This window comes from Gymnodraco acuticeps, unplaced genomic scaffold (assembly GCF_902827175.1).
Source record: "Gymnodraco acuticeps unplaced genomic scaffold, fGymAcu1.1, whole genome shotgun sequence".
NCBI classification, from domain to species: domain Eukaryota; kingdom Metazoa; phylum Chordata; class Actinopteri; order Perciformes; family Bathydraconidae; genus Gymnodraco; species Gymnodraco acuticeps.
Genome location: NW_022992079.1, coordinates 882,630 through 909,374, shown reverse-complemented (window position 1 = coordinate 909,374; position 26,745 = coordinate 882,630). Strand labels below are relative to the sequence as shown.

Here is a 26,745-nt window from a genome sequence, read left to right as displayed (position 1 = left end):
ATTAGCGACCCCCACAGATGTTTGATTTCACTGGGTCCGTGGGAGCTCAGGCCCCTCCTTATGGGAGCTCAGCTCCCATTGGCTCCCACGTAACTCGAACCCTGAGTTTAACCCTTAATACAGTTACACCTACTCAATAAAGCTCTTAGTATTCTACAAATGTTTAAATCAAAGTTAACCCTAGCAGTCAGTTAGTTCAGTTTTAAGGTTTCAGTCAAATTAGTTGTCCCAAGTTTCTGCCTGACAGATACTGTAGCGGTTTTGAGATTTAAAATCACAATTTCAGTCAGATCAACTACAGAGCATTGATACAGAGTACACACACTGAAACAGAGAAGTCTAAAAACAGAATGTTACTCACACAATTCTAGAAGTCACCAGTTGTTATCCTGTCAAAATCGAGTTGCAATACAATGAAAGTACCCAAGGTACAAGTAAATCTAGATTATATGTACTGTATACGTCAGTCTAGTATTAATATGTTTACTAAAGTAAAGGAATTGCATATTTAAAGTGATAATAGAGCAATGACAGAGAACTTACCTGCTCTGTGTATCTGGATATAAACAGCGTCAAGGAGCGCTCCGTCGTCGCTGGTTTTCATATTTTAGTCGAGAAAGATCCTCGTCGTACTCGGCTATCGTTTTTCAAACTGTTATTTCTTCGTCAGCAGCAGCCCCTCAACATTGGGGCTTTATTCAATTTCAATTAATGGCTAGAACTCGTCCTGCATAAAGATGACATTTCAGAGGCTCAACAAAAATAAAATACTACTTAATACTAAATAATTAGGTAAAATCTATTTAGATAAGATATACTTAATTGATCTCAAATTAGCATTTATTTTTTATAACAGTAATAATTTACATTTTAACAAAAGATATACTGTATCTATAGAGTACACAATATAAAATACACAATATTAAAACATTCAGAATAAGTTTAAAAAACACTGTAGAAGACTAACCTGCTACTACTAAAAAAATACACACACAGGATAAATACATCATTATACATATAATTATTCAACTTCAGGAGTTTTTATTGACATTTATTTTGCTGCCATTTCACACACACAATACTACACTGGAAACTGACACACCTCTTATTGAATTGTAGTCTATTAGATACATATTTGGATGTTAATTAAGCAATTTTCACTAGGAAATATTTACTAAAATATTAGAAATATAATATCAATAGTAATTTAAAAAACAATAACATTACTTGTTCAATGAAAGCTGCAAATCTGTAGCAATAATTCAGTAACCAACAGAGACAAGACAAGCCTTTATCATTTTTATTGACAAACTTACAGTCCTGCATCAAACTCGCTGAACATCACACCCAGTCAGAAAACACATTCATCAGTCCTCTTCGACTCAAACATAACAAATAAATGGTTTTTAGAAGCTATAAGAAACTCAAAAACCAAACCATTTGTTTTAAATCAAACTATAAAACGGTAGCGATTTACAGAAACTTTAACTCAATCAGATTCTAACCAGGAGAGAAATGTCCAGCTGCACTTTTTTGCTTTATGGTGGAATTATTCAGTGTACTCCACAGAAAACCTACATTTTACTTTATTGTATGGGTCCCTTAATGATTTATGATGTCTTGGAAATAACTATGTAATAAGGTATTAATCATATGAAAATAACGCAATCATTTGAAATTCCCCAGTTTCCACTTTAACTATAACCTTATTATAGAACTTTCTTTAAAATGATGACAAAATCAAAGACCATGAAATAAAGTTTAAAAGGAAAATGTTCGTTTTTTTATCCTGACTAACGTCCAAACTTTAAGTTAAAGAAAAAAATATTTGGAGAAAATGAATATTCTTTGATTTCTTAACATGATTTCTAACTCGTTCTGTGCTCATGTAATAACCGATTTGCCAACAGCATTCTGTTGAACATCAAAATAATCTAATGTCTGAGAATCAAACATATGGACACCATTTGTTAGCCAAGTCTGTTTTTATAGTAATGTAATGTTAATATTGTCAATGAACAGTATTTGTAACCCTCACATGACCGACTGTAACGTAGAGCTGCAACAAATTGTTCTCTTATCGACAACAGGAAAATAATAGCCACCTTTATTGATCAGCAATTGAGCAGTTTCATGGAGAAATGTCAGGAAATGCTGTTTTTTCTCAATTTTTGATTTGTTATGTTTTATGCCATATAAAGTCAAATGTGATTTGAAATAAAAAAAATATATACATTTAACGACCATGGACTAAAAAATGTATTTATCTAGAAACCACCAGCAGAATAAATGTGTAATAAAAAGTAATCTCGTTGCAGCCTTTGTAATCATACAACTATCTTTGATTGTGAGAAATAATGAATATGTGAAGCCTGAGCGTGCTTCAAACAAGAAACTGAAGCCATGATTCTGTTGGGATATGGGTTTACTACGGTTTAACAAACGCGAAATTGAAAGTGTATGATAATGATTGATTGAATTGTCTAGAGTAATAATTGTTAGTTGCAGCCCTATGATCGAGTTTGAATTGTGAGGCTGTTTCATCTGAAATGACTAAATCCTCTTGTAACATGCCTTTTTACAATTGTTCCCCAGTGGACCTAGTACTCCATCATATGTCCCAACGTTTAGGGCCAGATTGGGTAGCTCTGTCCAGAAACCTTTTTAAGATTTGAAAATGTACTGTTTTAGTATATTAGAAGGAGACAAAGTAGACAAAATGTTAGAGAGGAAATGTATTTGAGTTGACTACCATCATGGAACAAATAAGAAAGTCTGTGGATTTTCAGATCCAGCTAACCCAAGACTTTAAACCGGCAGCAGGAACTCTTGTGATTAATCAGCTGTGGCTCTGTTATTGTTATTTTCAGTGGAGCAGTTTTGTGTTTCAGGGGCTTTTCTGAGATCAAATTAACTCCTTTCTGCCTTAAATTGATTTAACGTCAAAATAACAATATAAAGTAAAGCTCTCGCTAGTTTCCATCCAGTTTCTGCCCTCTTCCAATTCCCAGAATCCCTTTCAACACCCCCCGGAGAAGAGGGAGGGACTTTTCTGTCCTGCTCTCTGATTAGAGGTGGGGTCTATTTAGTTCTTGGGCGGAGCCTGCAGTGTCTCAGGGAGCTGATAGGTCGGATCGTCCGACCTCTGAGTGTCCCTTCAGCAGGCCGAGCCTCACCACCACCACCCGCCTCTTCTTCTGCTCCGACTCTTCATCATCCGACTCTTCCTCCGTGTCTCTGTCTTTTCCTCTTCGTTTCCCCCTCTCCTTCCTCTTCTCCTCCTTTCTCTGCTTCTTCGCCTTCTTCTTCCTCCGCTTCTTTTCCAACTCTACCTTTTCCTCCACTGCTTGCTCCTCCTCCTCTTCATCCTCTTGGAGTCCCACTTGCACTTCTTCAACTTCCACCTCCTCCACCGCCATCTCCATTTCTTCCTCCTCCTCGTCTTCTTCTTCCTCATTCTCCTCCTCTTCTTCCTCATTCTCCTCCTCCTCTTCTTCTTCCTCCTCATTCTCCTCCTCCTCGATGTCATCTTCCTCCTCCATCATATGTTCTCCCTTCATCTGCTCTAGTTTCATCTTCATCCTCTGTCGTCCGTTCTGTGTCGGCTGACAGGACCACAGCACAAAGTTAAAAAAATAACGAGTACTTCCCAACAAAAAAAGCTTAAACAAATAATTTTTATGCAACCTTTTAAGTTAAAATAGTTAAAAATTAAGTTATATTTATCAGGGTTTCCGTTAGCCGGTAATTACCGTTTTTTAGCTGGTAACATTTATTAAAAACCGGTAAATTCAAAACCTGCTGGTCAAAATGTCCGGTAATATTTAAGGATGCTCCGATCGATCGATCATTATCGGCCGATATTCTCTCTTAATAGTTTGATCTGTGCTCTCTATAAAGGCCGGTCAGGAGAGCTGGATCTGATCTGAAAATAAAGATACCCTTATTACTTATCGAAACTGCACATACAATATATCCGATTAAAGCTGAGACTCCACAGATTATTTAAGTATAGTATCTAAGCGATCCGATCTCGCAACAGGGGAAGCAAACAAAGACATCACAACACGTACCTTTTACAGGAGATCGTCTCACCGTAGATGTCAATCTGATCAAAAGACGTGTTCAATGGCATTAAAACGAGAAAAAACGCAGCTGAATCGGTTGATCCATAGGTTGATAATGTATCTGTGGCTTTGAAGCAATTGTTTATAATCCATAATTCCATTTTTATGTAAAAATCGGAGCACAAAAGTTAGCTGCTAATGGTAGCCACCAGAGTGTATGCAGCTTCCGGTTTTGGCTACGCGTCACTCTCACTCCTTATTTGGTAATGTGTGTGTGTTAGACTGCGCTGGACTCCCGTATAGCCTAGACAGGAAGCAGCAGCCACTCTGGTGGCTACCATTAGCAGCTAACTTTTGCTCTGCCATTTTTACATAAAAATGGAATTATGGATTATAAATGAAATAATTTTTTTATACAGAGACGTTAAAAGCCTATGGATTAACCGATTCAGCCGCGTTTTTTCTCGTTTTAATGCCATTGAACACGTCTTTTGATCAGATTGACAGCTACGGTGAGACATCTCCCCTAGAAGCTACGTAAAGGTACGTGTTGTGATGTCTGTGTTTGCTTCCCCTGTCCGAGTTCGGATCACTCAGTGATGATACTATATACCTAAATAATCTGTGGAACCTCAGCTTTAATCGGATATCTTGTATGTGCAGCTACGATAAGTAATAAGGGTACTTTTATCTTGAGTTCTGTGCCAAAGTGCGTTAGCATTTTTCGCTCAGGGGTCATTTAGATGATTCTTATGAGACTTGTGTTTTGTTTTGGTAAACATGGTTTGTATCGTCTGTTAGCTGAGATTATTTCCGTTAATCTGGTATAACACATTAATAGGTTCTTAAATATTAAGATCCCCTGAGACCACGCAGCCATTATATCAGGGTGGGACAAGTCCCCCCCACTTTTTGAAATGATTAGTTTAGACCCCCCCACTTTTACCATGTGGAAAGTCCGTGAATCGGTCTATCCACTCGCCGCACTCTGTAGAGCGCTGTGTCAGTGCTTCACTATCAAATCCATTCCACTTGCTTATTGAGAGAATGCCCAAATCAATGAAACTCTGTACCATGTTTTCCCTGCTACTTTGTACCAAGGCAGATTCTCCCATAGCGTGCGCATGTTCAAGGAGTGTTGTCATAGTTGGACAGCTCAGATCTGTTATATGAAGCGATGCCGGTAGAAGAGGTAAGGCACACACACCAAATGTTCAGGACATTGTTAATACAGCGAAAATCAAAGCTGACGATCTCTTGGTTTGATATGTTTTCTCCCCCAGACAACATGGATATAAGAACATTGTTTTCGAAGAAGAGGAAAGTAAGTAATGAGCTGGTGGCAGTTAATCAGTTAACAGTGATGGCGGCAAAAGCGTCTCACTTCTGGAGAGGAGTTTCGTCTTTATGTCATGATAGAGAGATACAAATACTAAATAGTTTAGTTGAGAAAAGGCATCGAAATGCCAGGTTACTAGTATTTATCATGTAAACAGGGAACATGAATAACCCCATCTCTCTGTGCTCATGTAAACACCCTGATGTAGAGACGCAGTCAGTGTGTTTTACTGGAGCCTCAGTTCGATAAGAGATTATTTTCTGAGTTCTTTAACTTCGGTACTCTCTCTCAAAATGGTAATGTGGATTATGTTTTAATTATACTTCTTATCATTCAGAAGCTTTTTGTGTGTGTTTATGTTTTAATGAGTGCTTATAGGCAATTTCCATCCCAGTATTCAGTTAACTATTTATTTTCTGTGCACATTACATAGACTAGCTAATATTCTACTGCTTGGGACTTTGAGTCTTCAAAATGTCCAATGTCACAGACTGGGACTTACTTTAGAGTCAGTTGTATTTACATTCAGTATGACTTGTTATGATTCAATGTGAAAGAGTATACTGCTCAATAAATAATGATCACTTCACCACCTCTCTTGACATCTAGGCGCTTGAGTGAGTCAGAGGCAGAACCACAGAACACAGGGACAGTGGAGAGAGGTCCGTTGCTGAGGTGAGTGATGAAAGGGAAATGACAGTTTAGAGTAAATTGTGATGTGGACTCTCATCCCAGAATGTTAAGGAAGTCAATGGGGATATTGAACAGGAAGCATTTCAGTCAAGGGGCATCATATGGCCAATATAGACAGAAGAGCAACATTTAAGTCAATGATACCATTCCTAGGTGAACTTAACATCTGTATGGAGTCAGATCAGTCTCAATATTAATTAAAACTGCGGTCGCACTTGTGCGCGCAGTGATGAGCGGGCCCTCGCGTCCGTGCGCCTGTCGGGGAGGGCAGCCGGTCGTCCCGGCGTCAAGCAGACGCGCGCGAGTCCTGGGAAATGAGCGGTTTCTCATTTCTATAATTTTCGTGTCCCAGAATCCCAGGTCCTCCGGCAGCGACCCGGAAACGGATGTCGGCGCGCCGTCTCAAAGGAAAACAAATGTCTCTAAAGGTTCGTCGAGGATCGATTATCGAGGAGGCTGTCTGGAGGAGCGTAACCGAGGATACACTGATTTAGAGGAGAGAGGAGTGTCTCTAGAGGAGCTATAACAGAGGGTACACTGAAGTATTCTCCTGAGACGATTTCAGCCAACAGTGATGTTTAAAAGAGGTGTGACCCATGGCTGGACTTCTGTCAACGAAGCACAGCTCTGCAAACTGTTCCCGTTGTGATTATAAGTTATTTGAGATGATTAAATGTGCATCAGACTTTCTGCCCTTTACCGTTTGTTTACTCACTAATCACATGTCCCCTGGATGTTAGGTGATGTTACAGTGAGAACAGCTGCTGAGGTCAGTGCAGAAAGCAGAACAGTGTGTATAATATATATCGCTCACTAATAAATGTAATAGGCCTACATTTCACATTTTATTTGTAGGCTTTAGGAGATATCGACAAATAAACAGTAGGGTTAGGGTTAGGGTTCAGGGAGTGTATAGGTGTCTGTTGTAATGAATATGCCGCCAGCAAAGGGTGTTGTTGGACTAACAGTAGGTGTGTGTGTGTGTGTGTGTGTGTGTGTGTGTGTGTGTGAGAGTTGATGTGCCAGGCAAACAGGCAGGCCTCAGTAGCTTATCTGACATATAATTGGTCAAAAATGGTACATTCTCCGTTAGCCTACGAGCTCCCCGTTTGAGCGAAGGACTATTCCTTCTCAATGTAGCATGACATTGGATATGCGCTGAAGTTGTCCTGGATTGGAATTGTTCCGATCATGAAGAGTTTGCAGAAATGTCCTTAAAATGCATGAAAAACGGCCATTTTTCAAAATGGCCGACTTTCTGGTGGGCGGGGCTAATGGAAGGCAATTTGAAATATGTGTGCAATCATAATAGCAATATGTATACAGCGTTTCGTGAATATTGGAAAAAGTATACGCGAGTAGATTGGAGTCATTTGGAGTAATTTGTGACATGTAAATTGTAATAAATGGTGTATTCGCTGTCAGCTTACGACCTCCACGATTGAGCTATAAAAAATGTTCTTCTCAATTTAGCATCATATTGGATAGGGGCTGAACTCGTGCTAGGACGCCGTTGGGTCCTAGCGCTCCGTGCTCGGGCCCTAATAAATGCTCATAGAAGGATTCACAAATGTATTTTGCGATTTATATATAAATGACTCTCCACAACAATATCTCTCAACGCACTCACAAATATTTATTGTTGTATATAAATGTACAACAAATGGGCATTTAAACTGCTTTTTATTAATTCAAAGACGGCTCTGAATTAATAATCAAATATGTTTCCTTTCTTTACTACTGGATGCAATTACAAAATGTACCCATAATTTTCCTCATACTAGTATAGCCACATAAAAGTATCAAACCACCATATACTGGTTTTTTTTTTTCGTGGGGGGGGGGGGGGGGGGGAGCCCCACACCCCCCCTTAAAAATGTCCCCCCCACATTCAGGATGCTTCCTACGCCCATGCCTGAGACAGTGTCGTGAAAAAAAAAAGTAAAGTACCCGCCGGGACTTTGGGGCTTAACAGGTTAAAAAAAACGCAATATATACCGCAGGGGGGGGGGGGGGAAATCGCGATGTCAGTTTTTTTCAATATCGTGCAGCCCTAGTTTCTACCCATGGATGCAATACATATTATTATCGATATAGTTAGATTCCACCTTCATGATTATGAATCTGTGAGTGAATTGTTTTCTAACACGACCCTTTTATTTATATTAGGTCTTACATTTTTTGCATAAATTAGGGCGTGGTCACTTTGATGGACATGCCTCACTGTCAGCTAACAGCAACTTGTCCACAAAGCTAGGCTACAACCATAGAGGCTACAACGTTAGTTAGTCATAGTACTGTACCTAACCCTTTAGCTTTAGCCGTGTTCGTGGTGATTGTGCCTTTTAGGGAATATTGTTACAAATACCAGACAATTAAAATGTCGTGCTGTGCGCTTGAATGTACTAACAGAACTTCCAAGAAGTCTAAAATGATAATATTATACATGTTAACCCCGTTCGCAGGTGTTTGTGTGCTTGGTAGCTTAGCTTGTTACTTATTAGCCAGCTAAGGACGTAACCCTTTATGCATACATATTAGTGGTGCACGATAATTATCGGCCCGATAATTATCGGTCCGATATTAGGAATTATGACGTCATCCCGATAAAAGTATTAATAGCCCCGATAATATACAATATATTTTTTGGGTAAAAAAAAAGAAAAAAATACTGCGGTGTGGGTGGATTGGGATGAGGGGCGCTTGTTTTTCACTCGGCTCCTCCCGTTTTGCCAGTACTGTGGTATAAGTGGTTTAGGAAGAGGGGAATTTTTCACAAATCCAGCGCTCCCTAAGTCATGCCTGGCTGTGACGTAAATGGTGTGCGGCCGTGAAGCCAGGACAGTAAACAAACATGTCGTCGGTAGTATGGGACTATTTCAAAGTTTCAGAGTTAGATAGTTTGCTTGCTATTTGTATTAACAAATGCAATGCAGAAGTTCCATGAGGAGGGAAAAAGGCAACGAGCTATAATACTTCCAACCTGATTAGTCACCTGAAATATCGCCATCGCTACGATGGTGTGTTAAAAGCGTACGAAGACGCCTGCGCTGCTAAACTAGCGGCGAATCCAAAGCCAGCTGCAAAGGCACCGGGGCTTTTACCTATCCACGAGGCTTTTGAAAAAGGCAAGAACTTTATTTGGGAAAATAAATATGGTCACTTTGAAGAGTCAAAACTGTTCTTGGCTTTGTTTTGTTCATAGTAGTAATGCTCATGTCATTTGCTCACTACTAGTCTTTTTTTTACCACCAGGTGTGCAAAACTACAGGTACATTTAATATATATATATATATTATATTATTATCGGTTATCGGTATCGGTCTTGAGAAGCAGGAAGTTATCGGTATCGGTATCGGTTTCAAAAAACCAATATCGTACATCCCTAATACATATACATTTTAGTTTATGATTCGGCCTTGGGTAAGACTTTTATAGTCTATGGCTATGACGCTCATAATGCTAAACCAGAGCAAATGTTAATAGGGGACCCAATTATCCCAGTGGTGGCCGCCGGAGCTAACGGAGCCGCAGGGGGCTAGCTCCAGCCGGCGTCCCGGAGCTAGCCCACTGCGGCTCCGTTAGGTCCGGGCGGTGGAGTCCGTCGTTATAACTGGAGATCAAGGAATGCAGCGAAACGCAGACTTGGTTCGCCTGCTGTAGTATTAGCTAAATAAATTATGTTGAACAAGGCTTATTAAGCTGAACATCGCCACAATTGTTCTACTATGTATCGGTACTTCTTTTCTTAACGTGTGAATGACGAGCATTAAGAATAACAAAATATAGCTAATTCTCTTGCAGATTGTCTCATTTGATTATGAAGGTAACGTTTATATAGGGGAACTACACTGTTAGCAGTAACTTGGTATGCATGTATTTCATGTTCGCTTAGCTTCTTAGCCTGAGCTAGCTCTGTTTACTTCCAGTTCGGAGGCAGCAGGTCCCGCCTCTTTGCCCTTATTTGGAGCAGGCGCCATTAGACTCTGACGTTGCTGTCAAGCCGTTAGTGGTCGACTCCGCCTACTAAGGGCTTCTCTGCAACTTGTTAGAGATTTAAAGGGATATCTAGTCCGCTTTTCAAATCTCCGCACGTCCCTATCAAGCTGGTTAATACAGGAAGGAATCCAGAGCTACCAAATAACCGTTACTTTAATGATAATATGACAATACAATACAATCAATACAGTACAAATTCAACACAGTTAATCCCTGGGATCCCGAATTTACCTGCACGTGAGCCAGCCAGAGGAAAGAGGCTGAACACCGCGTGTGTGTCTGTTTATACTCTTTGACAATGGGAGGAGTTATCAGATCCTTCCCTTTGGAGCTCATTGATTGGCCGCCCAAATATCACAGACACCTCCGACCTTAGGTTTCCCCAACCACTGTAGCTAGATACGTTGAATGCAAATCAAGACATGCTCTCACCTTCCCCCCATCTTCCTTTGTCCTCAAAAACACATGTCAAAAGGCCCCAAATCCAGCTCACAGTTTTACCCAAATTATTCTCATTTTAAGCTTATCCATAGTTTGCTAACATGAATAAATACAAATATAACTCTACAAACTCTGCAGAATCCTATGGGTGACCCCCCCTTAAAAAATCCCCCCCCACATTCAGGATGCTTCCTACGCCCATGCCTGAGACAGTGTCGTGAAATAAAAAAGTAAAGTACCCGCCGGGACTTTGGGGCTTAACAGGTTAAAAAAAACGCAATATATACCGCAGGGGGGGGGGGGAAATCGCGATGTCAGTTTTTTTCAATATCGTGCAGCCCTAGTTTCTACCCATGGATGCAATACATATTATTATCGATATAGTTAGATTCCACCTTCATGATTATGAATCTGTGAGTGAATTGTTTTCTAACACGACCCTTTTATTTATATTAGGTCTTACATTTTTTGCATAAATTAGGGCGTGGTCACTTTGATGGACATGCCTCACTGTCAGCTAACAGCAACTTGTCCACAAAGCTAGGCTACAACCATAGAGGCTACAACGTTAGTTAGTCATAGTACTGTACCTAACCCTTTAGCTTTAGCCGTGTTCGTGGTGATTGTGCCTTTTAGGGAATATTGTTACAAATACCAGACAATTAAAATGTCGTGCTGTGCGCTTGAATGTACTAACAGAACTTCCAAGAAGTCTAAAATGATAATATTATACATGTTAACCCCGTTCGCAGGTGTTTGTGTGCTTGGTAGCTTAGCTTGTTACTTATTAGCCAGCTAAGGACGTAACCCTTTATGCATACATATTAGTGGTGCACGATAATTATCGGCCCGATAATTATCGGTCCGATATTAGGAATTATGACGTCATCCCGATAAACCCGATAAAAGTATTAATAGCCCTGATAATATACAATATATTTTTTGGGTAAAAAAAAAGAAAAAAATACTGCGGTGTGGGTGGATTGGGATGAGGGGCGCTTGTTTTTCACTCGGCTCCTCCCGTTTTGCCAGTACTGTGGTATAAGTGGTTTAGGAAGAGGGGAATTTTTCACAAATCCAGCGCTCCCTAAGTCATGCCTGGCTGTGACGTAAATGGTGTGCGGCCGTGAAGCCAGGACAGTAAACAAACATGTCGTCGGTAGTATGGGACTATTTCAAAGTTAGATAGTTCGCTTGCTATTTGTATTAACAAATGCAATGCAGAAGTTCCATGAGGAGGGAAAAAGGCAACGAGCTATAATACTTCCAACCTGATTAGTCACCTGAAATATCGCCATCGCTACGATGGTGTGTTAAAAGCGTACGAAGACGCCTGCGCTGCTAAACTAGCGGCGAATCCAAAGCCAGCTGCAAAGGCACCGGGGCTTTTACCTATCCACGAGGCTTTTGAAAAAGGCAAGAACTTTATTTGGGAAAATAAATATGGTCACTTTGAAGAGTCAAAACTGTTCTTGGCTTTGTTTTGTTCATAGTAGTAATGCTCATGTCATTTGCTCACTACTAGTCTTTTTTTTACCACCAGGTGTGCAAAACTACAGGTACATTTAATATATATATATATATATTATATTATTATCGGTTATCGGTATCGGTCTTGAGAAGCAGGAAGTTATCGGTATTGGTATCGGTTTCAAAAAACCAATATCGTACATCCCTAATACATATACATTTTAGTTTATGATTCGGCCTTGGGTAAGACTTTTATAGTCTATAGCTATGACGCCCATAATGCTAAACCGGAGCAAATGTTAATAGGGGACCCAATTATCCCAGTGGTGGCCGCCGGAGCTAACGGAGCCGCAGGGGGCTAGCTCCAGCCGGCGTCCCGGAGCTAGCCCACTGCGGCTCCGTTAGGTCCGGGCGGTGGAGTCCGTCGTTATAACTGGAGATCAAGGAATGCAGCGAAATGCAGACTTGGTTCGCCTGCTGTAGTATTAGCTAAATAAATTATGTTGAACAAGGCTTATTAAGCTGAACATCGCCACAATTGTTCTGCTATGTATCGGTACTTATTTTCTTAACGTGTGAATGACGAGCATTAAGAATAACAAAATATAGCCAATTCTCTTGCAGATTGTCTAATTTGCTTATGAAGGTAACGTTTATATAGGGGAACTACACTGTTAGCAGTAACTTGGTATGCATGTATTTCATGTTCGCTTAGCTTCTTAGCCTGAGCTAGCTCTGTTTACTTCCAGTTCGGAGGCAGCAGGTCCCGCCTCTTTGCCCTTATTTGGAGCAGGCGGCATTAGACTCTGACGTTGCTGTCAAGCCGTTAGTGGTCGACTCCGCCTACTAAGGGCTTCTCTGCAACTCTGCAGAATTCTATGGGTGACGTCACGGACACTACGTCCATTTATATATACAGTCTATGGTGGAAGCTAGGGATGCACGATAATTATTGGTCCGATATTAGGAATTATGACGTCATCCCGATAAACCCGATACCAGTATTAATAGCCCCGATAATATACAATATATTTTTTGGGTAAAAAAAAGAAAAAATACTGCGGTGTGGGTGGATTGGGATGAGGGGCGCTTGTTTTTCACTCGGTTCCTCCCGTTTTGCCAGTACTGTGGTATTAGTGGTTTAGGAAGAGGGGAGTTCTTCACAAATCCAGCGCTCCCTAACTCATGCCTGGCTGTGACGTAAATGGTGTGCGGCCGTGAAGCCAGGACAGTAAACAAACATGTCGTCGGTGGTATGGGCGTTGGAGCTATGTGCAACTCAAGGCATATGCTCGAATCGGAGCTGCCTGGACGCTGCAATCATGTTGCGCACTATCCGTGCTGAGTGTGCTGACTTTTCGTACAATGTCCCACTGTCTGGCTTCCTGCATAAAGTCAAGTGCTCGGCGCAGTTGTGGCGAAATGTCGCTCCTCTGTTTTCATTTAAACAGCTCCTTATATCCGTTAGCGCAGCTAGCTAGCACCAGATGCTAACAACAACAATGCACGTAAGGTCTCTCTCTCGCTCGCTCGGGCCACACATACACACACCCTCCCGGTCCTCCAGATGGCCAGTCGGTGCATGCCGGTGAGTGTGGAAGTGTGGTCTGCCACAAGCGGACGGCAGGAGCGGGGCTGTCAGCATCAGCTTGTAGATGGTATTTTAAACTCGATGCGCTCTGAAACTACGGGGCGGCCAAGGAAAAAAAAATACACATGCGTTAATTGCGTTAAAATAATTTGTGGCGTTAATTTTTTTGTTGTTATCGGTATCGGTCTTGAGAAGCAGGAAGTTATCGGTATCAGTTTCAAAAAAACAATATCGTGCATCCCTAGTGGAAGCGCATCATTTATTGAATGAATCTGAACTTTTCCATCTGTTACGATCATAAACTGAAGCAATATAAAAATGAGCCCCATTAACTGAGTTTTAAACATCAGCATATCCGCTCATAGTCCGGTAATTACCTGCTAACTAGGGGTGTAACGGTATACGTATTCGTACCGAAATTATTCGGTATATGGGCCCTTCAGTTCGGTAGACGTGTGTACCGAAGTGTACCGAACGAATATAACGTTAAACGTAAAAAATTGAGAACGTGAACAACCTTTTGGAAGTAATCTCAGGTGCTGCGTCGCAGCATTCAGAGTAATTTGCTCACATTGGGTTCAACGCGTCATAGAGCGTCATTTCATTGGATGAGGCATACTAGAGAGCTGGTCACAGGGATGCGTTCAAATGTAGTCAGTAATTTGAGGAACTGTCAAAATGGCGAACGCAGATAAAGTTGAGCTCGAAAATCCTCCAGCATCATTGAAGTCTCCTGTTTGGGAACATTTTGGTTTCGCAGTTACGTACAAGGATGACAGACAAAGACAGGTGGACCGAACCAAAGCTGTTTGTCGGCATTGTTCAACTAAAATTGGTTACGCGGCTGGCAATACAACAAACTTGCACACTCATTTGAAAAGGCATCACCCGAACGTGAATATCACCGGTACCAAAAGAAAAAAGACTGAAGTGCAAACCCAACTCCCACTAGCATTTAAGCCTCCACCACTCGCAAAAAGATCAGACCGAGCCAAAGCTATTACAAACGCCAAATATCCTTATGTTGCCATGTTAGCAAAGCGCTACCTGGCTGTATCTGCTACCTCTGTCCCTAGCGAGAGGGTGTTCTCCACAGCAGGAGACATTGTTAGTGCCAGCAGGAGTGGAGTGCACCAGCTGGGCGTAAACTGGTCGTAACTCTACGTCCGACGTAGAACCGAAGGTTAAGACCAAACTAAAGTTATGACTAGTGCACCACTTAGACTTAAGCCCTGTATGCGTTGTGCCCAGGTGTAACTTTTACGCCTAGTATGGAGCAGGCGTAAACCGGAAAGAGAGACTAGTATCCATAGTAACGTAAAACAGGCAAGAAGGAAAATAACTATGGCAGTGCGTCTTGTTTACATGTTGTAACAACGAAAGGGCATTAAGAAGAGAAAGAGTCGTCCGTGATCGAACAAACCCACTGGACATCTATTCAGTGAGCTGATAGAGAGGTTTCGTTTGGGCAGACAAGCCCTTTTTGATTTAATCGAGGAGATCTCCCCTCAACAACAGAACGGATCAGACAGAAACGCTGCACTCTCCCCAACCTTGCAGGTGCTGATTGCGCTCAGATTTTACTTTAATACTGTGGGAGACATCATTAATGTTCATCGCACAACTGCATGTCGGGCTATTAGACAAGTTTCCTTGGCTCTCCAGCGCCGCCTTAGGAATTATATTCACTTACAAACACAAGAAGAAGCAGCAAAATCCTCCTGGCATCCGTGAAGATATCGGTGGACGACTTAACCGCAATCACATAATAAACATATAGCCCTGTATATTTGTAATATGAACGCTGTTTTTTTGCAATTGCATTTCAATAAGCTCCCATTGTAACCACATATTTTCATTAGGCCGTTTTATAGCCTATTTTATTCAAAAAACACAAACAAGAACATTAGATAACAACATTTGGAGAACTATTAACATGAAATTGAGATAAAAACAAGTAGGCCTACAACAAATATGATTAGAGAATGGTGAATGACAAATTGCCTTCTTCAGTGATTCTTTGTTGATTCTTGAGAATTATAACTTTGAGTCTTAATTTCTCCTTCTCCAGCTCAATTTTGTCATGTTCCGCTCTCAGTTGTGCGGTCTCCACCTCCACACGAACGATCTCTTTCTCCACCAGTTCACGCTGTAGCTCTGTAAAATCCCTCTTTCTTTTTCGGGGTGTGGGCGTCATTTTTCTCTTCTTTTGGTTTCCGTTATCCATGACTTCGTTATCCTAGTCTTAGCTTGCTCTGAATGGAGGAGTTCGAGTGTTAAATTATGTAGACGTGTGTTGCTTGGCAACAATTACTGTTTCGCGTGTATTCACTTTAGGGGTGCTGAAAATAATCGTTTCTACGATCCATTGCGATGCGGACGTGGACGATTCGGTATCGATGCAGTGACGGAAGATAATCGGTTATAGCGTAGTAACGTTGCTTCCTGATTTTCCGTCCGCGGAACGTTTTTTTTTCTGTCACTTTAATATCAAATCGGTCGGTGACGCAGAGATCAGGGAACAGACGTGACAGCGGCACAGCAACACCAAACACGGAGCAGTCTGCTTTATCCACCAACACAAGAACACCAGTCCAGAACCAACAGCAGAAGGACCCGCTCTGAATCACTCCGTGTCGCTGCGGCACAGGGATTTATGTTTTTCAAAAATAATCGCGTTACAATCATGTCAGGTTTTTGGTGGATTTAATTAAGTCTTGGATTGCAAAGTATAAATGTCCTCTAGCAATTTTCAGACGATATATACGTGTGTAAAGTTTGTGAAGGCAGGAGGAAAAAAGCTTCCACGATCACCGTCTCCTCTCCGTTCCTCCAAACCCCGCCCCCTCCCTGAAAATAATGAGTGACAGGCTGATAGTGACCCGATAGAAACTTTATTATTCACTTAATCACTGAGATATAATGAAGCTAACTTAATCTCATACATTCATGGGATTTATGTAACAGTAAGACAGAGAATGTAAGTGTGCACCCACATGCAGTATTTTAGTTGTTATATGCTGTTGTAAATACTCCTGTTGTCTGCTGTGTTCAGACTCAAGTCCTGTGTGTGATGCCACATTCAGGACATTCAGTGTCCTTTTTTTAACAGAAGACCATTGCTAGAAGCTGCAGCTAGACTGCAGAAGCATTATTTTTTTGTTTTTGAGGATGGAACAACTTCACACACAGATATAGGGAGGCTAGACCTATACAATTCATTTATTTTGGTTTATAAATGAATGTCAAGACATTTATGTTATTGATTTCTGAAGCACTTTCTAAATAATAAAAAGAGAGTTCATATGTATTTACTGCATGTATGCATTGATGAAAAATAAGCCATGTGCAGTAATATAGAAAATTGAGGATGCAACGCATTGGTATGAATCGTGATGCATCGGGATATCGAATTGATTCGAATCGTTGACAGGATAATCGTAATCGAATCGAATCGTGAGACCAGTGAAGATGCACAGCCCTAATTCACATGGACGCGCATCTTAAGACCAGGCGCAGCTACGACCGAGACTAGTCAGGCTTGGTGCACTCGGTGTAAATTCGAATCACTAAGTCGGACATAGCTATGCCCGACGTTAGAGTTAAGACCTACTTTTTTACGCCCAGCTGGTGCACTCCACTCCAGATCTGCCCTTTCGGCAGGCAATGTGGACAAGTTAATTTTTCTTAAAAAAACATGAAAATACAATGACAAGCAAGTCATAATGTCAAACTGGCTGCTTAGGTACTAGTACAGTACAGTTCAAATACAGATTATTTCAGTGCATCGAAATGCTGCACCTTAATGTTTATTTTTATTATATTGTGTATTTATTTGAGTGAATACATTATTCACAGTTTAATATTTAAATAACCCCAAAAAATATTTTATGTTTTGTGATAATTGTTTCTGCTGTACCGAAAACGTACCGAACCGTGACCTAAAAACCGAGGTACGTACCGAACCGAAATGTTTGTGAACCGTTACACCCCTACTGCCAACGGAAACTCTGCTACACAATTATTATTATTATTATTGAAACATGACGGGTAAGTTTCAAATTTGTCCGGTAAAATTAATTATTTACGGACACTTGACCGGCAAGAAAAAATCCTAGCGGAAACCCTGATATATATATATATATATATTCTATTTTTTTATAATTAGGGAGAATCTCATTTTTTCCAAAGTTATCATGTATTGCTTTTCAGCCTAACAGGGATATGATTATTGGTCTGGGTCACACAGCTCTAGCTTGTACCTGAAAGTCTGCTATGATTGGTCAACTGCTTAGAGATATCCCGCCCCTTAGCCTATTAAGTACAATCGGTTGGAGCGCTCCCCCTGAAACTCCCTCTGGAGGGAACTTTGGGTTTTATGTCTTTGCAGACCATTTACATACACAAAAACGTACATAGCACACTACAGGAAAAGGAAAACCCCAATAAGCGCAATAAGGCCCCTTTAATATTTGACAGTGTTGTTTTCTTGCTCCCTTATTTATGTTTTCATTGTGCAAACATATACAGTGGGGCAAAAAAGTATTTAGTCAGCCACCAATTGTGCAAGTTCTCCCACTTAAAAGATGAGAGGCCTGTAATTTTCATCCTAGGTATACCTCAACTATGAGAGACAGAATGGGGGGAAAGAATCCAGAAAATCACATTGTCTGATTTTTAAAGAATTTATTTGCAAATTATGGTGGAACATAAGTATTTGGTCAATAACAAAAGTTAATCTCAATACTTTGTTATATACCCTTTGTTGGCAATGACAGAGGTCAAACGCTTTTCTGTAAGTCTTCACAAGGTTTTCACACACTGTTGCTGGTATTTTGGCCCATTCCTCCATGCAGATCTCCTCTAGAGCAGTGATGTTTTGGGGCTGTCGCTGGGCAACACGGACTTTCAACTCCCTCCAAAGATTTTCTATGGGGTTGAGATCTGGAGACTGGCTAGGCCACTCCAGGACTTTAAATGCTTCTTACGAAGCCACTCCTTTGTTGCCCGGGCGGTGTGTTTGGGATCATTGTCATGCTGAAAGACCCAGCCACGTTTCATCTTCAATGCCTTTGCTGATGGAAGGAGGTTGTCACTCAAAATCTCACGATACATGGCCCCATTCATTCTTTCCTTTACACGGATCAGTCGTCCTGGTCCCTTTGCAGAAAAACAGCCCCAAAGCATGATGTTTCCACCCCCATGTTTCACAGTAGGTATGGTGTTCTTTGGATGCAACTCCGCATTCTTTCTCCTCCAAATACGTCTAGTTGAGTTTTTACCAAAAAGTTCTATTTTGGTTTCATCTGACCATATGACATTCTCCCAATCCTCTTCTGGATCATCTAAATGCTCTCTAGCAAACTTCAGACGGGCCTGGACATGTACTGGCTTAAGCAGGGGGACACGTCTGGCACTGCAAGATTTGAGTCCCTGGCGGCGTAGTGTGTTACTGATGGTAGCCTTTGTTACTTTGGTCCCAGCTCTCTGCAAGTCATTGACTAGGTCCCCCCGTGTGGTTCTGGGATTTTTGCTCACCGTTCTTGTGATCATTTTGACCCCACGGGGTGAGATCTTGCGTGGAGCCCCAGATCGAGGGAGATTATCAGTGGTCTTGTATGTCTTCCATTTTCTAATAATTGCTCCCACAGTTGATTTCTTCACACCAAGCTGCTTACCTATTGCAGATTCAGTCTTCCCAGCCTGGTGCAGGTCTACAATTTTGTTTCTGGTGTCCTTTGACAGCTCTTTGGTCTTGGCCATAGTGGAGTTTGGAGTGTGACTGTTTGAGGTTGTGGACAGGTGTCTTTTATACTGATAACGAGTTCAAACAGGTGCCATTAATACAGTTAACAAGTGGAGGACAGAGGAGGCTCTTAAAGAAGAAGTTACAGGTCTGTGAGAGCCAGAAATCTTGTTTGTTTGTAGGTGATCAAATACTTATTTTACAGAGGAATTTACCAATTAATTCATTAAAAATCCTACAATGTGATTTCCTGGATTCTTTCCCCCCATTCTGTCTCTCATAGTTGAAGTGTACCTAGGATGAAAACAGGCCTCTCTCATCTTTTTAATTGGGAAAACTTGCACAATTGGTGGCTGACTAAATACTTTTTTGCCCCACTGTAAATGTCTGGCTGCAAGAAGAGTTTGTGTTAAAATCGTATTAATACTCACCGACTTCTTGCCGTTTCGGAGCCTGTGCAGCAGTAACCTGACGGTGTCTTTGTTCTGACATAGTCCCATCGTGTTCAGGGCGTCAAGAGCGGAGCCGGAGCAGCCCTGCAGGCGGAGCTCGGCCCCCAGAGCGGCCTGCAGGAAGTTGTTCTTCCAGATGTTCCTGGTGAAGAGCGGAAGGGAGAGCGCCACCACGGTCCGTCGCTCCAGCAGCGTCTGGGCCTGTTCCTCTGACATCTGGCTGTCACACAAGCAAACAGAACAAGTGTTCATCAGATCTCTGACCAAACAATGAGATTTTAACAAAGACATTTTTACTGTTATGAACCAGCAGGATTCCTAAACTCTTTGGTCCATTGTGTGTGTGTGTGTGTGTGTGTGTGTGTGTGTCCTCTCAAGACTTACTTGCTGCTCTTGGACAGGCTGTTGATGTCGGGGAACAGTGAGGTCAGGCAGGCGGTGACGAGGGGAGCCTTTTCCTGGGCCCAGGTCAGACAACGCCGCCAGGGGAAGCATGACAGCGGCTTCCTGCTCGTCACTTTTTGATGGAAAGGATTATCCGTCTGCCGTGTCAGCGCCTTCATCTGCACCGCCACCAGGAAACACATCAGGACATGTGACATGACAGTTAGAGATGCACAATTTGCGAAGCCTGACCTGCTGATTACAATGTTCTATCTTTATACGAAGTATAATTGTAAGTATGTGCAATCATTATAGTAAAGATTATTTAATGGAAAAGTTAGATTACATTTTATGTTCATAATAAAACATGGATTTGCATTTTTCCCTCACTAAGTTAAAAGACCTTCTTGTTTTCAAAACCTTGTTTTGGCCATGATGTGTGTGTGTGTGTCGCTGTGATTTAAGTCAGGGGTTCCCAACCTTTAAGGACCGGCAGATACATTAAAAAAAAATCGCGGACCGGTTGTCAATTTTAACTGATTTTAATATTTATTCACCACCAGCAGGTAGCAACAGAGGCTAATTGTATGCAACAGCCTGAACAAATACTAGAACAATATGCATTAGGGATGCACGATAATTATCGGTCCGATATTAGGAATTATGACGTCATCCCGATAAACCCGATACCAGTATTAATAGCCCCGATAATATACAATATATTTTTTGGGTAAAAAAAAAGAAAAAATACTGCGGTGTGGGTGGATTGGGATGAGGGGCGCTTATTTTTCACTCGGCTCCTCCCGTTTTGCCAGTACTGTGGTATTAGTGGTTTAGGAAGAGGGGAGTTCTTCACAAATCCAGCGCTCCCTAACTCATGCCTGGCTGTGACGTAAATGGTGTGCGGCCGTGAAGCCAGGACAGTAAACAAACATGTCGTCGGTGGTATGGGCGTTGGAGCTACGTGCAACTCAAGGCATATGCTCGAACCGGAGCTGCCTGGACGCTGCAATCATGTTGCGCACTATCCGTGCTGAGTGTGCTGACTTTTCGTACAATGTCCCACTGTCTGGCTTCCTGCATAAAGTCAAGTGCTCGGCGCAGTTGTGGCGAAATGTCGCTCCTCTGTTTTAATTTAAACAGCTCCTTACAGTATATCCGTTAGCGCAGCTAGCTAGCACCAGATGCTAACAACAACAATGCACGTAAGGTCTCTCTCTCGCTCGCTCGGGCCACACATACACACACCCTCCCGGTCCTCCAGATGGCCAGTCGGTGCATGCCGGTGAGTGTGGAAGTGTGGTCTGCCACAAGCGGACGGCAGGAGCGGGGCTGTCAGCATCAGCTTGTAGATGGTATTTTAAACTCGATGCGCTCTGAAACTACGGGGCGGCCAAGGAAAAAAAAATACACATGTGTTAATTGCGTTAAAATAATTGGTGGCGTACATTTTTTTTTATTATCGGTATCGGTCTTGAGAAGCAGGAAGTTATCGGTATCGGTTTCAAAAAACCAATATCGTGCATTCCTAATATGCATCCAAAACATATTAACGTTTAAAAAAGAACCGGTGTCGTTTTTTGGTTTTTCGGAAAAACAAAAAACCGACGTTATTCGGTTTTTAAACCAAAACGGGAAAACAGATAAATCAACGTTTTGGTTTTGTTTGTATGATTTACGGATAATCCAGTGTATGCTGGGAAAACGAGGAGAAGGCGCATTATGAAGGAGATGTCCGGTCGCCAGGGTGTGTGTGTGCAGGGCCGCCCCTCCCTACAGGCCAATCACGCAGGCTGCAGGGGGCCCCGCCCAGAGGGCCTCAGCTGCTGTGCGCAGTTCTCCGTTCAGTTCTCCGCGCACCCCCCGCGAGAGTGAGAGGTGACAAGGGGAGCACGTCTGTAACCCGACACCGTTGCAATGAATCGACATATGACTAGGGATGCTCCGATCGCCAATTTCGGGGCCGATCGCCGGAATCAGTATCGGCCGATACCGATCGCCGATCCGATCGAGTGGGCGGGGCCTAAATGGAAGATTTAAACATCACTTTAAATCTTCCATTTAAAGTGATGTTTAAACTCAGTTAATGGGTCTCATTCACTGGAGCTTCCACAAACAACAATCAACTTAATTATTACATTCAAATGATGTACATTATTCAAGTTTACATTCACTTTGGATAATAACACGGGAGAAATGAGCGGAAGCGCTCTCTTTTCCTCTCTCCCCCCTCTCTCCCTCTCCTGACAGCCTGTCAGTATCTCATGCAGCTCACTGATCTAGTAATGAGTGACCCGACAGTGAAGAATACATATATTTATAATAACTAGTTTAGCTTGTTCCAGAGGTAGATAAAATAGCTAAGTGTGTTAGGTCTAACTCTTGTGTGTTTCGTTCCGCCTACCGGTCCGGCGGGCGGAGCTGCAGGATTTCTGCTTCACACACACGTTGCATACCGCTATTTTACTGTCTTTTTCGGACACCTTAAAATAATGCCAGACCGGTGAAGACATTTTGGCGAGCTTGTTTTGCCACACACAGAGAAAAGTGTCATGTATTTTACGTCATTCGATCGGCTCTCGCGATCGGCATGTTTAGAGAGCACCGATCGATCGGTAGAGAGTGAGTATCGGCCGATATCGATCGGAGCATCCCTACATATGACCAATCACGGCTTTGATACGGCCACTAGTGCAGGTGAAGAGATGTCGGTGAAAAGACAGTTTCAGTCTGGCGCAAAAAACAAAACATGAAGAAACTAGAGCATCACTCGAAGGTGGGTTATTGTATGAGTCAAATGTACAACTTGCGAATGTTGTATAAGTCAAATTGCCATATTAAAACATCAGCTGCAATTCACGACATGAAGAAGGCAGTCTCTGCATAGCATATAGGCTAATGGAGATGCAGTTATTTCCAGCATTCTTTATTTACCATTCATTCAAGTATGTGATGCCTTTTATCTGCTAATGTACAGGAGGAAGAGTGATACACTGTCTGTCTAGTTGGCTTACATAACAGTTAAAGTTTACAGAAAAAAACATGGAGCATTTTTTTAGGCTTTTATTCATTTTTATGTCAATTTGCACATTTCATGGTGATGCTCAGCCTCTCCCCTTAACTCCTAACAGTCATCATCATGTCAACCACAACACAGAGAAATACTGATAGAAATGTGTGTGTAGTTGTTGATACATTGCTGACAGAGGGAACTACATTTGAATACAGATTTAAGTAATATCAGTTTTTGAGCATGTCATAAGCATGTTTTGTCTTGACTATATTACAACTATATTATAATAAAACAATATAGTATTTTTATTATTGAATTGATTATCATTATTAGTAGAAGTAGTTTATTTGCATTAATTATATTTTAATCTTTTTGAGGCTAGTATTTGGCAGGAAATGCAAAATTCACCTGTAAACGCATACTGAACGACATGCATGCACATTTACCATTTACCTCACTGTATAAAAAAGTAACTGTGTTGATAATAATAATAATAAACAGGAATTATATTTGCAAAGTAGCCTACTTTGTTTCCAAAAAAATTGTTTCACTCCTGTCGGTTGGGGGGGGGGGGCCTCATCTCACAATGTCGCCCCAAGTTGGCCAGGGGCGGCCCTGTGTGTGTGTGTCTGTGTGTGTGTGTCACTGGCATTTGTTTTCAGAAGATATTATGATAGTGACGTTCGTTCCGGTGCACTCCGACAGCATTTAGCTCTACATCGTGATTAACATTAAACTAACTTATTTTAGGAACACCCGCATATACCTATGAGTTAGCCAGATGTGTGTAAATTACTGTTCATGGTCATTTGAAAACAAATGCCGGTGTCGGACAAACACAAACACACAGAGCTGAGCAGAGCACATACACACACACATCATGCACCTTGGTGACTGGACATCTCCTTCATAAAACTAATAAAAGGGGGAGTAATCGGGCAGTTCGATGTGTGTAGAGGTGTGTGTGGTTAACACGTAGCAGCCTGCAGTCACTCGCTGTTTTGATGAAGGTAAACACAGCGAAGGCGGTGCGTAAAAAGGCACATCTTTACCCGCTGGTGCTGCACTTCTCAGAGGCGGAGTATAAGTCCCGCTGCCTCCTGATGCTGCAGTCATTTCATGAAGTGAAGGAGGTTTTCCTTCTATAAAACAGCTGTGGGCAGCAGATACCGCGAGAGTCCCGGACATGAATTCATAGATCAAGGCAGACTGGTTTACTCTCCTGTTTTGTCAATCCGGTGCTTAAACAAATAGCTCTACACCCCTGGCCGACATGTCCTTAAAATGAAGTCCGAGTTCGAAATATCTTTATCTCAAATAATGTATGCACTGCCATTTCCCCACATAAACATAGCAGTCTGCAATCAAACGGTTGTCTCCTGCTCCTCTTCCTACTTGGCGCACCGGTAACTTTCTCGTGTGCACGAGAGGCTGAGACCAGGCTGAGCCGCCGAATCCCTCGGAACATCATAAAAGCCATTTTCAACGGTTTTCTGGTGAAAGATTAACTAGGCTACTGGATTAAATAATATGACTGGTAGGTGCAAAAAAACACTTAAAAAAAGTATGATAAAATATTTTTTATATATTTATAATTCTGCAAATATTACGATAAACTCACAGCTATTTCGCGGCCCGGCAGTAACACCTCCGCGGCCCGGTACCGGTCTGCAGACCGGGGGTTGGGAACCCCTGATTTAAGTGCATGTGCCGCTGTGTGCAGCAATGCCATCATGTGAAGCGTGTATAAATTGAAGCAAATTGACAAATCCAAAGAATGACTAGGGTCTGTATCTGCGCTTCACTTATAACAAACATTGGTGAAATGTTTCTTTTGGAGACCTAAAGCAGAATGTGTTTGTTATAATAGACGGTTTTAGTAGCTGCTCTCCTCACCTCCTCTTTCAGCTGTTTGCTCCAGAAATCCATCATTGGCTTTCGGGCACCTTTGGCTGACCAGAGCATTTTGAAGGCAGCCTTGTAGCAGGACTTGCTCACCAGCAGCGCCGCTTTGCTCTTCTTCCCCATCCTGCGGCCTTTCTTCTTCTTGTCCCTCCCCTCTGACTGCAGTCACCATCACCAAGGAGAAACAAAGAAAACATCAAAGATTCATACAGCATCTCTCAATTGTGTGGAACACGACCACATCCATGGTTAACATATCGTAGCCCACAGACCAAGGGTCACAATGGGTCCTGCTTGTTTTACAGCTTATAGAGCGACTGGGAGTTGCAGGATGAAACACGCCAGGTACAACAAATATGTTACATTTCTGAATGTTGCGTACTAGATAGCAAGTTATCTAGCTATTTTTTGTGAGTGCAATACAAAATTAGAAGGTCAGCCGTTTCACCCACACTAAGGGGTCCAACGACGAACTGCAACTTTCTTTACTTGCAAATGTATCTTTTAAATGTTAAACTTCAAATGTGTTATTTATGGCATAACTCACACAATAACATTATGTGTCTATTAATGTTGACTGCCGTACACATTTTAAGGGGGGGGACATCCGAAGTGAGAGGGGCTTCGCCTAAATACATTGCAGAATGTATGATGGGAGATACAGCTCTTATCAGTATGTATCCCACACCTGTTTTGTCTGAGGCGGCTTCACCCACAGAGTCCGCTTCCCACTCTGTCTGCGTTTACAGCTGCTCCTGATGACCTGGGCGCAGGTCTCACACACGAAGGACTTTTCGTGCACAGAGGCGCCCGGGAATGCCCACTGCACCGTCTCCGGGGTGGAGAAGGTGTACACCGCCCTCCGGTTGAAGCTGCGGCCCTGCCGCTCGAACTCAGAGTGGCAGGCGGAGCAGTTGTTGTCCTCGGGCCGCCTGGGTCTACGGCGACCGACTCGCAGAGCGGGCGAGGCCGTAGCCGCCAGTAGACATGGGTCTGTCTTATGGGATACCTCTTCGGTGTTCGCTGGAGGAAACGCCTCCACATCGTTTCCACCGGGGCAGTCCACCTCCGCACCAACAGCCGGTTCGGGAAGCTCCACCGGCTGGGTATGCTGCCCCAAGGAGCTGGGCTCAGGTTCGGCCGCTGTCGTGAAGCTCTCTGCACTGACAGCCTCGTTAGCAGCTGGTGCACCTGAGGAGGACGCTTCCGTGGAAGTTAGGTTACCGTCCGCGGAGTCGTGGGCATAGTCATGCTCGTTTGTCTCGGATGAGGGAACAGTCTCATCTCCGTTCACTGCGTTGGTTTCGCTGTTTTCACTCGCCATGATGAAAAGAAACCCTCTGGTTTGAGTCAATAGGTCAATACGCAGGAAGAGAAACTCTATCTGTAGTCATCGCTGTTCGCAGCAGGCCAACGGTTACTTGCTAACCCTGGAGCCCGCCAGAACAACCACCAGGACGTGCAGGCAGATCTTTCAGAGTAAAGTCTCTTGAACCGTCAGGTCGACATGTACAGCAAAAGGAGGTTTATTCTACCAAGCTTTGCGGACAAAATATAGACCGTTTTAAACTATGAACAGTTGCAGATCAGTTGGAAAACAGAAGCTGTGACCAACAGGATGTAGCCGTTGATAAACATTGAACTA

The 26,745-nt window shown here is 42.4% G+C and overlaps 1 protein-coding gene across 2 annotated transcripts; it reads right to left on the bottom strand.

Moving 5' to 3' along the window:
• Positions 1-1,285: 1,285 nt before the first annotated feature.
• On the bottom strand, positions 1,286-26,745 carry LOC117537195 (bromo and FHA domain-containing protein DDB_G0267958-like). 2 transcript variants are annotated; one of them, XM_034202349.1, is made up of 5 exons: positions 25,789-26,745; positions 25,092-25,259; positions 20,183-20,361; positions 19,778-20,018; positions 1,286-3,596 (listed from the first exon to the last, which is right to left on the bottom strand). In XM_034202349.1, the coding sequence occupies exons 1-5, from the start codon at positions 26,422-26,424 to the stop codon at positions 3,114-3,116; spliced, it is 1,707 nt and encodes a 568-aa protein (XP_034058240.1). In that variant the 5' UTR covers positions 26,425-26,745; the 3' UTR covers positions 1,286-3,113. The 2 variants fall into 2 exon arrangements, with proteins under 2 accessions (XP_034058240.1, XP_034058239.1); XM_034202348.1 differs by having other exon boundaries at positions 1,286-3,605; positions 25,789-26,424.

Coding starts and splice junctions, on each gene's coding strand:
- LOC117537195 (XM_034202348.1), bottom strand. CDS start 26,424: ATGGCGAGTGAAAACAGCGAAACCAACGCAGTGAACGGAGATGAGACT. Junction 25,260..25,788: donor AGCCGCCTCAGACAAAACAG/GTGTGGGATACA, acceptor TGGTGACTGCAG/TCAGAGGGGAGGGACAAGAA. Junction 20,019..20,182: donor AGCCTGTCCAAGAGCAGCAA/GTAAGTCTTGAG, acceptor CTTGTGTGACAG/CCAGATGTCAGAGGAACAGG.